Source organism: Molothrus aeneus, chromosome 6 (genome assembly GCF_037042795.1).
Source record: "Molothrus aeneus isolate 106 chromosome 6, BPBGC_Maene_1.0, whole genome shotgun sequence".
In the NCBI taxonomy this organism is placed as follows: domain Eukaryota; kingdom Metazoa; phylum Chordata; class Aves; order Passeriformes; family Icteridae; genus Molothrus; species Molothrus aeneus.
The window spans coordinates 18,764,436-18,774,917 of record NC_089651.1 but is presented as its reverse complement, the minus strand read 5'-3'; the positions used below and the strand labels follow the sequence as shown (position 1 = coordinate 18,774,917).

The 10,482-nt window shown below is 40.3% G+C and overlaps 1 protein-coding gene across 1 annotated transcript in view; it reads right to left on the bottom strand.

Annotated features, from left to right (window-relative positions):
• Positions 1 to 1,099: 1,099 nt before the first annotated feature.
• LRP5 (LDL receptor related protein 5) overlaps positions 1,100 to 10,482 on the bottom strand; it is a 93,399-nt gene continuing 84,016 nt past the window's right edge. Inside the window, exons 17-22 of the mRNA XM_066551425.1 lie at positions 9,836 to 10,072; positions 9,183 to 9,293; positions 6,302 to 6,538; positions 4,906 to 5,045; positions 1,952 to 2,049; positions 1,100 to 1,442 (exon numbers count right to left, since the gene is read on the bottom strand). Coding sequence (XP_066407522.1) covers positions 1,181 to 1,442; positions 1,952 to 2,049; positions 4,906 to 5,045; positions 6,302 to 6,538; positions 9,183 to 9,293; positions 9,836 to 10,072 — 1,085 coding nt within the window. The 3' untranslated portion in view covers positions 1,100 to 1,180. The remainder of the gene's footprint in view (positions 1,443 to 1,951; positions 2,050 to 4,905; positions 5,046 to 6,301; positions 6,539 to 9,182; positions 9,294 to 9,835; positions 10,073 to 10,482) is intronic.

Sequence of the window (10,482 nt, the reverse complement as noted above, 5' to 3'; positions counted from 1 at the left end):
GAGCTATGCAGATACCATTTTTGTACAAACACCAGTTGAAACCCAAACAACTTTCCTCATTTGAATACAAGTGACCATTTTGTTCCACTTTGGAAAATGAATATTAAGAGATGAAGCAATTCTCTGATCAAGTCAACACAGGTGAATACCTCAGAAACCTGGCACAGTGATTACAGGACTTTTGAGAAAAAGAAAACTTGCACTGTGTTTTAAGAAGCAGCTGACCATTACAACTTCTTCCCAGACAGTCACCAAAGCTTCATAGGGAAGGATGAAGGAGCTTGGTTGCATCCCTATTAAAATGGCGAGTCTGAGCAAATCTGCAGTTTGTTGGGCCTTTCTCTTAGCTTAAATACCACTTTGAACTTGACCCTTGCTGTCACTCACAGGTCAGTACAACTGCTTCTTCTACCATTCACCCAGTCTGGCAGGGAACTTGTTGGGCCTAAACCAAGTTTTTTAGGACTGTTGTTATTTAGCCTGAATCAGTTACAGAATTGGCCATGTGCAGAGTGCCACTGCCATGAGGTAGGACGTGATGCTTGTGGGTTTAGTTAACCTGGAAGGTTCGGCCAAGAGAAGTGTTCTTTCAGTTCAATGCTAAGCAGATGGAGAGGGAGGTTTGAAATTCAGGTCTTGGCACTCAAGTTCTTCTGGGAAGCATTAAGCTCCCTTGCAAACAGGAGCATCTTAGGGTTGTGATTCTCCACGTTTTCTTCCAGTGGTGGGGCAGGGATGATACGAACAATTGTATTTAAATGGGTTTTTTTCTCTAGGAATAAGCCTGCATCTTTCTTTAAATGACCTCCCTCCCACAAGCCACTTAGTTTTCTTGTCTCACATTAACAAAAGAACTACATACACTTTTTGCATGTAAAAAGGTGGCTTAAAAATGCAGAAAGTTTCAACATTCCCTCCCCAAATCCTTTGGAGACTGAGTCATTTACATGACTTCAAAAAGGCAAATATGGCACAAAAGAATGGAAATTAAGTTAAAAAAATCAATTTTATAAATATTCTTCCTCTGTACAATTTTTCACAGCCCCACCCCTCCCACCCATTTTTATTCACATTTAGTTTTGTTTAATTCCCACCCAGATTTATTTTTAAATCATAAAATATATATTTTAAATCTGTTCATATTTTAAAATATTTACAGGAAAAGTTCCTTCTGTTGAGGTCATGAAGAGTCTGTACAAGGAGAGGGTGGAGGGGGGTAGAGGTGAAAATAGCTTCGTTCCGTGGCAGGAGATGGAGGGCAACTTTCTTCTGCCGACATGTACTGACTGCGAGGTGTGGGAGGAGGGGGGTAAGGATCTGAGTCTGAATTTAAATCTATGTAGTATTTGTTGGCCTTCCATCGACTCGTGGTATAGTCACTGTCACAGACATCTGTGCTGCACGGGGTTGTGGGCGGAGCTATCCCTCGTATCAGGTACGGTCTGCAGGAAACCAAAAACGAAAAAAGCACATGCATTAGGAGCAATCTGGGGAGAAAAGAAGGAAAAAGTAAAGAGATTGAACAGCTCTGTGTGTTCAGTCAAGATGCCTGCTCATTAATACTATGTGAGCCATAATTCAGACTCTTAGAGAAATCCAACAAGAAGTACCTGAACTTCTTGGTTTTCAATTGTTCTTCAATTTTGAATGACACAACTACCCTCAGCCAGCAGCACATTCTTCCAGCCCCTAACCTACCAGAGGAGACCACTATGACCACTTAACCCAGTCACTAACAAATAGATTTACTCATGAAAGAGTTTTAAGATAAGAGAATGAGCAGAAAACACTAACAGGGATGCTCAGGGACTGTTACATAGCAATATAATGTAAATAATTTGAATGGTCATTTATTAAGAGAGGAAAAGATTTTTAAATGAAGTCTGAGAAAGATTCAGAACTAAAGGCAGATAAACAGAAGATTTAGCAAACCTTTTTATCTGAACTGTACCTGTAAGATCTTGTGTTTGAAGGAATGTTTGAGGAATAAAACATCTCTGCATTGTATAAGGAGCGATCAGTAGCTGGGGAAGGTGGAGGGTTCAAAATCTAGAAACAACAGGGAAAAGAAGTGTGAAATTTTGGGTTAATTATACAGTTTTATTTAGATTGAAAATAGTATTGATGCCTTCACCCTGTCATTCATCCTTATTCCAGTTTGCTCTCCTAGCTGCTTGGATGTGTTAATGCATTTTTAAAGATCACAGATGTTCATTACAAGACTTTGGACTTAGGTATTGTGCAGGCCTTCAAAGTTCTCAGTACAGGGAATTTTCTTCCTTGCCACATCTGTTATTATGCTGGAAGGCTGGAATAAAGCTAGAAATGAGACCCAGTTTGCCTGAATCTGAGTGCACTTCCTTGGACATAAGGACTGATAGCATCCTCAGCAGATGCTATTGGAAATAAAATATGTTCCACTCCCAGACCCTAAAATGTCCCCAGTCAATAGTAGGGTCAGGAAGCCAAGTTCCTCTACTATAACTAATAAAACTCCATCTCTCCCTGAACACTTCATTTACACTCTTGTTCTCTAAACACATCATTTTGGCAGAGTTCACAATGCAAAAAGCCTATGACCTAAAAAATATTTATAGTCTGTCTATGTGTGCATATAGACAGCATACACACACATATGGCTCAGCTATGAGTGCTCACACTCTCATAGGTTACTGGTAGCCTTCACACAAGAAGAAGTTTAGCAGGCTTCAAAATTATTTAGGATTCTTCCACCATCAGGAAGTTGAACCTCTGACACAGCCATTAGGGCATTGGCCTAAACCTAAGAAGAGCACTTTATCTTTTCCAGTGTGGAAAATTACATCATTGCTGTTGATTGAGCCTTGCTACTGATGTGCACATCTTGTACACTGCCTGCCCTGGGCATTCGGCCAACTCATGGCCTGCCCCATTGACCATCCTTCCTCTGCCTCTGCTCCTCTCCCACAAAAACACTCTAAAATCACTGAGTGGAGATCATTGTTTGAGTCTTCACTGTGCAGCATCCAGCAAAGTGATTTCTGACCTTTGAGCTGAGCTCACTGTTACTTATACTGACAAACCCTGCCCCCAGATTCATGTGAAGGGAGACAACCTTTGCCAGCTGGGGTGTGATGAGTAACTACCCTAAGGTCATCTTTCAGAAATCTTCCTCCTTGGAGGAACACTGCATGCTACTTGTGGATTCACTCCTATTGACACCCTGAGCTGCATCAGTAGCACTTCATGTTGAGACTAAATACAGTGAACAGTGTCAGCCAGGACGCCTGTAGCCAGGTACTCAGGTATGTAAACTGGAATAACTTCATTGACACTGATTCTTTCCCAGTCTCTATTCACTGGAGCACCTCTCAGTACCACTAAGATGTGTTAAACCAAAAAAGCCAAGAAAATTAAGATGCTCAGATCTATCCTTTTGATTATTATATCATAAAGCTGGGTAATTAGCTACCACGCAGAACTCACCAAAACATTTGGATTAAGCAGTACCTCAATGTAACAAAGCCCTTGCAAAAGCTTCCTTCTAAGAACCCAGCATGCCTTTCATGAAGGAAATGGTGGTATCATGCCTGCAGGCCCTGGCTGACACAGCAAAGTGTGGAAAAAGATTCCCACCAACAGTCAGATTAACTTCGGCCAGAAGTCAAACGGGAGAGTTGATCTTTTGGCCAACACAGATCCCATAGAATCACACAGGCAGATCAGCTCTTGGGCTTCTTTTCTCTTTCAAGCTTTACTTAAGTAAGTGTTTTTTCAGTTCATCCTTTTTAGCATGGTACTGACACATCAATCAGGTCTAGCATGAAATTGTTCAGCACATTACAGAGACACTGGTGATGCATGAGACAAGCTAAATTAAGAGGGCTGCTGAGTTCCTGACTTCCCTCTGCTTCTTGATGGCTTCACAATGCAAGAAGTATGTACCCAATTTTACCTTACCAACAGATAAGCTCACAAGCCTCTCTTTTTCATTTTGCCCTTCTTAAAGGGAGAGAAAGTACCTTTGGAAGTGGCCAAAACGCCATCAATAAAATGCCCACACAGAGCATAACAGCTTACGTCTACACATAAATGCAGGTATACCCACACAGTGTGTGGGCTCTTGATTTAATACTACACAAAAATCCCCTCCACAGCTGGCATATCAACTCTGGCAGCTTCTTGTGTGTACCTAAAATCCAATGGATGTATTTCTCAGAAGCACAATGGAAAAAAACTCATGACAAAATATGCTGGCAAACAGGAACCTTTGTATGTCTCTCTTACATATTCAGAGAGGACTCTTTCCATTCAGAATATACATGTCGGAATTTGTGAAACTGTGATATGAGGACAAAAATTCTGTCACTTCTAACACTCAAAAGTCAGAAATGGAGCTAAATTATACCTGAAAAAATGAAAAGTAACCTCTGCCTCACCCTGCTGTTACCAGTGTTTTCCCCCAGTGCATGCACTTGGTTTTCTGAATCAACAATCGACACTTGAGCTAAACAGCAAGTCAAGTTTATTTCATACCTCTTTGTATTCCAGTCCTCTTTCATTTTTGCTTGCGTTATTATTCCATGTGTGCCTGCAGTATTAGGCAGTGCAAAATGTCATTGGGCCATGGCCACCAGAGTTAACAAAGGAGGTGGCATCTCCAAGGGAAAAACAGAAGTATCCAGGGACAAATCAGCTGAGTATCACTCTGATAACAAAACATTTTGGATATCACAGAGCACTGTATAATCCTGATGGACTACAAAAAAGCTCTTTTGTGAAGTTCAGTGAGTGTCAAAATGGATATCATAAACAGTAACACCCAAGAGTTGTTAACAGTTATTAACATCTACTTAGTAAGCACAAAATTTCACCTTTCCTTTCTTCAGAAGATACCCAACTCACTGGTGTATTTCCCAGACATACCTGTGGATAGAAAGTGGCTTTAGTGCTGGATGAGCTGCTTGAAGATGCTCCAGTAACATGGTTTCTGTCGTACAATGGGGCACCACTGCTTCCTCCCATGAGACTCATGGAGCTAATCATGGACTTTCCACAAGAGATGCCTGCATTGAAACAGAGAGGAAGACAAGGTTAGATAAACCACAGTGTTATCTGTCAATGCCAAACAGAAACCAAATCCCTAGCTTTGCAAACCCATGCAATGATAATGGTTGTCACACCTTGGGAAGAGTGCTTTATGTAAAAACTTCAGGATTACAAGGAACAGACACTTTTTGTAAAGAAAACATTTCACCCTCAAACCTACTGCCTCACTGCAGCACTGAACTCACAACCTACTATCACACTGGTGATAAAGGAATCTTCAGAACAGCTCATCCAAACTGCTCACCCAAATTAAAGAAGAAATTTTCCAATTAAACAAACTTAGGTAGTTGCAAAACAAACCCCATTATACAAGGCCCCCAAAAAAACCAAGCTTGAGACCTCCAAAGTTTCCATTTCCATTGCAAAAAATTCAATTGCAAGTAAATGAAAAACTGCAAAACTCAAATATTTTTGTTAAAAATAATCACAGCGAAATTTGAAAATCAGCAGAGACAAAAGGAAGGAAACCTGAGTTAGAGGAAAATGGAAGATGTCATTCTCCAATCTGTTTTACTTCAATATATCTTAACTCAGACAATTAATTTTCAGCTTCTTCCTGTCAGACTATTCAGTGCTAATGTAAGAGTTAAGTCTGGGAAGTTTTCAGAAATTTTTTTTTCAAATGCAGGAAATATTTATTACAAGCAGAGTAAGTATTTGTAATCATCATTCATGATTATATATCCTTCTTGGAAATGCCATGGTATTAGAAACCTGTCTTTTCTTTAGAATTAGCATAAATAGTAAGATTTTCAGCTGTTGTAATTTGTCACAATAATATGGATTAGAAAAAGCTAACAAATATGGATGAGAATCAGAATGACAGCTTGGTTTAGCACCTACAGAAGTACAGATGAAAACCACTACTTGCTTTAATTAGAAAAGCTTTAGTGTGAAGTCCAATTTAAAACATCCCTGCAAAGATTTCACCTGAAATTATTTCATCCTCTAATTTTATCTCCTACCACAAAACCCTCTTGATAACCATGGTAACATAATTTAAGCAGGAATAGCTGACCACAGCCATTAAACTGCAAGAAAAGCTAATAGATTTTACATATTTGATTCAAATGACAGATTCATCCCAAAACCACTGAGCAGACCAACGTCTAATTTCTGCTCTTTGAAAACTCCACACCCAGCAGCCTTTATCACGTGTAAAACTCGAAACCCAGACAATGGAATGGTGCTGATTGGATGCAAGCACCCTTACCAGTGAAAGTGCCATGTTGAGAACTTCCTGGAGCGATGAAATTGAGAGGGACATGGGGGGTACCGCTGACATACTCGTGCGGGAAGGGGCTGTTGGGCCCGGCGTAGCGCTGGCACACCACCCGCTGGCACACAAAGTACATTCCCCCCATGACAAACAGGGACAGGATTATCCCAATGACAGGGCCAATGGCACTGCTGTGTGGCTGCGACTCGTCTGAGGCTGGCTTCGATTTTTCTGGAAAGAGACGAGAAGGAAATGAAACGTGGTCATTAAACATGGAGCAGTGTACATGCAGCTGTCCTGGAGCTCATGCAGCAAATCAGGCAGCACGCAGCCATGCACACAGTGCCTTTAAAAGCATCTGCATCACACTCAGGCATCCGTGACTCCAGATACTCTGATTCAGTACACAAGACTTCATGCTTCCTCTTCCCCTCCATAAAGCAGTAGGAGCAAAGTACTCTTCTTTTTGTTGAGCAATTTATCTTGTAACAGGATTACTTATCATGATAGAACAAAGGTATAGAAAAGTTTCCTTTTCTTCCCTGCCCTCCAAAGTCAATGGGTCAAAGATGGATGATACTCATAAATATTAAGTCCTTAATCAGAGAGGATTGCCCTCTCAAAAGCCATTTGGGCTAGCAATAACATGAAAAAATCAAGAAAATTTACCAGTAGGGAAGGTACCATATATACTAAGCAGTGGATGTCTTCCTAGCCAATACAGCTCTTAAAACAGAATACTTTTCCTTCCTAAAATATTACTTGCTTTCAAAGAAACCCTACCATATAAATTGGAAGGAAAACACAATCCAAAGTATCTCAAATACTTTCTACTCATTATTTTTTCCCCTTATGTAGCTGAATGTTAAATAATAAAAGGTGCTGCAGTATTTGAGATGATCTACACCTCACATCTCTCCCTGATTATGGGTAACACATTCAAAATTCTTGCCAGATAAACCTGACACCTCCCTGTTTTTCACATATGCAATGGTCTTCAGGAAAAGCAATTTTTTCCATGTGACTCACACATTTATAAGTTTATTCTTTAACAGACACTAATAGATATATTCAAAAAGTCAAGAAATCAAAATAAACTTGTCCAAACTTTACATGCTCTGTTCTAACTATAGACCCCTTCCCCCTTGTTGAAGTTGTAAGTGAAAGGGTTCATATAAGATTCAGGCCTTCACTCCATAAAATTTTTCTCCAGTGGTTCTGGTTTCCATCTCAGTGGAAGGGAATGAAAAACAACTGAAAACTGGAGAAGGAAGATAAAGAAATACAAAGATCTAGGAATACACTCTTAACTGCTCAGCATCCAGAACTTATTTCTGTCTTAAAGTCTTTATCTTTTTTCACACTTACTAGTGCATGACAACTTTTATGTCAGCTAAGATCCCAATTTTCAAATAGATTAGTTCAGCCATGATACCAAAAAAAAAGCAAAGCCAAAATTAAAACATGTTCCCAAATTAGCTATTTTAAAACACACAATTGTCATTTTGGTTAAACCTAGCTTCTTTTGAATGCAAGATCCTTATCTAAAAGGTAGCAATCATTTTTATTCCCTACTTGAGTTCTTTCCCTCAGTCAAGTGGGAAACCACAGAATGCTCTGTTCCACAAAGAGGTCCAGAGGAGACAATCCTATGTCTACATAAAGACACATTTAAACCAGTTAAGACCTAATTGCAGGACTGGACCCAAAGTGCAAACAGGAAACAGCTGCATTAACTTGGCAGCAAGAAAGTTTGCCAAGCACATAAAGAAACTGAAGGACAAAAAAAAAAAAGAAGAAGTGGCCTTATATTATCCAGGAAGCTGGAGGAACTGGATGAAAGACATAAACAGAAGATGTGGGAGAACCATGTTCAGTCTGAAATTTCCAACAATTTCTGTCTCCATTCTTTTAGCCTTTTTTTCTATTCACAACTAGGGCTCCTTTCACCATTCTTACTCATGAATAAACTTTTCCTTGCAGTATCCACCATGAAGATGGAAGGAAGAAACAAGGCTACCTTGGACCAAAACTGGTGAACCCTCCTCTCATCCCAGCAGTGGCACAGCTTCTGACAACTGGTGCTTCAAAACATGACAAATCTAAGATATTAAAAACTTCACAATCCACTAAGGCTGGCCCTATAGGCAGTGTAAGTGCAGCATTTCTCTACACAAACCCAGTGCAAGCTATTTGTTCAGAATGAGCTACAGACAGAGCAGCACATCTATTTGCTTTTATTCTAAAATGCTTTGTTTCAACTATTTTACTAAACCACTTGTGTGATTCTAAACGCTCCTTCCATCTGCCCCATTGCCTGAATATTTCATGCTCTAGTCACCCCAACAACAAAACAACAGAAATTGCAAGAAGAGCAAAAGTAAGTCAATTTTACTGTTCACTTTGAACTGCAAAGTAACAGACTCTCTAAGGACTAACACAACAGCTGCCATCAGCATGTCTGTAACTTGCATACACCTACTGCCATGAGAATTCAGTTCTATTTTTCCCAGAAAAATCAACATCTCTCCATATATTTTTTTTCACACCTGCACTGTAAGAGACCAGTTTGTGGTCTCTTGAGGACGCTTGCTCATTGCATGTTAGCTCCTCCACATAATTAGCCTCCAGCTTGGCCCTGTTATTGCAGTGGATAGGGCTGCACACTTTTAAAATCCACTCTGGGTTTAGCAGCAGCTCTGCAAGTTCCAAGGTACTGAGCACAGTCAAATCAGGTTTCCCTAAGGATAGTTCTGAAGGCCCTTCTGCACTGTTCTTCCCTGAAAGAATATTGCTCTGCAAAGCCCAGGGCTCTGCCCAGGGGTGCAGAACATGCCCAAACACAGCAGCTGCAAGTCAAGAAAAGCCATCTCACCACACATGAGCTCGTCAGAGCCATCGATGCAGTCGGGAAAGGAGTCGCACTGCTGCTTCAGGAGGATGCACTGCCCGCTCGCACAGCGGAACTGGTTGGGCAGACAAATTGCTGCATGGAAAGAAAGGGAAAATCAGGTACTGACAGCACAGGAGCATTTGAGCCTCTTGAGAAAACTGAAACAAGTGAGTTTCATATTATGATCATGTAGGTGCCAGAACACTGCTGCAGGTAAACTGCAAGCCTGCGCATCTCTGGTTCTCCCTGCTTGCTGTTACACCTCTTACTCAGTGGAGCTAAAATAAAATTCTGGCCCCAGTAACTCCCAATCCTTTGTCAAATCAGTCCTGCTGGGGCAAAACTAAGATCAAATCAGCAAGAATCTCTTACATTACCTAATAAAGTGTGGTTGATCACCTGACATGTTAGCAAAATATAGTAATGTGTAGTTATGTACTCCATACCTATATTATGTTTACATAATAGACATATTATGTATAATATATCCTTGCTAAGTACCTGCTATATTTCTTATCTGTATTCAGGAACTTCTGACTTAACAAAAAGGACTTGTATCTATACATTTCAAGAACAGCTAGAATCCCAAAGGGATGCTTGTGTTGGAACCATGAGTTCAGGAAAACTGATCTTACTATCACAATCTGCTTCATCAGATTTATCTTGACAGTCGATTTCTCCATTACACCGCAAGTGTGCATCAATGCACTGTCCCTTCTCACACTGGAACTGGGATGCAGAGCATATGGGGCAGCTGTCTTCATCACTCTGGTCATCACACTCAGGAAACCCATCACACCTCCAAGCCATTGGGATACAGTCAATCTCTCCAGTTGCACAGGTAAACTGGTCTGGGGAGCAAGTTGGAGGTTCTGGAGAAAGAGAAAACAGATCAGATTTGTATACTCAACCTTATCCCTTTCACCAGAGTAAAAGCATGACAGAGTTTGTCAAGAAAAGAACTTATTCTTTCCCTAGAGTTCTTCTGTGACTACATTAAGATTCCAGCTTAGAGGAAAACATGATTCTGCATAAGGAATGAAATTTTACCAACCTCATAACAAAAATTGGATGCATGCTGATAGAAGAAGTTTGCTTTAGCAGTCAAGCACTGAACTAAGGACAGGAGCTACAAATACTTACTCTACAAATACTTGCTTTGTCTCTAACAGTTGCCTTTTGGAAGACACTGTCATATACATAAATACAAAAGAATACTCAATTTCTGATTGCAAACCAGATTCCAAACAATTCTAATCCCTGCAATTATATTAGGCTGGAC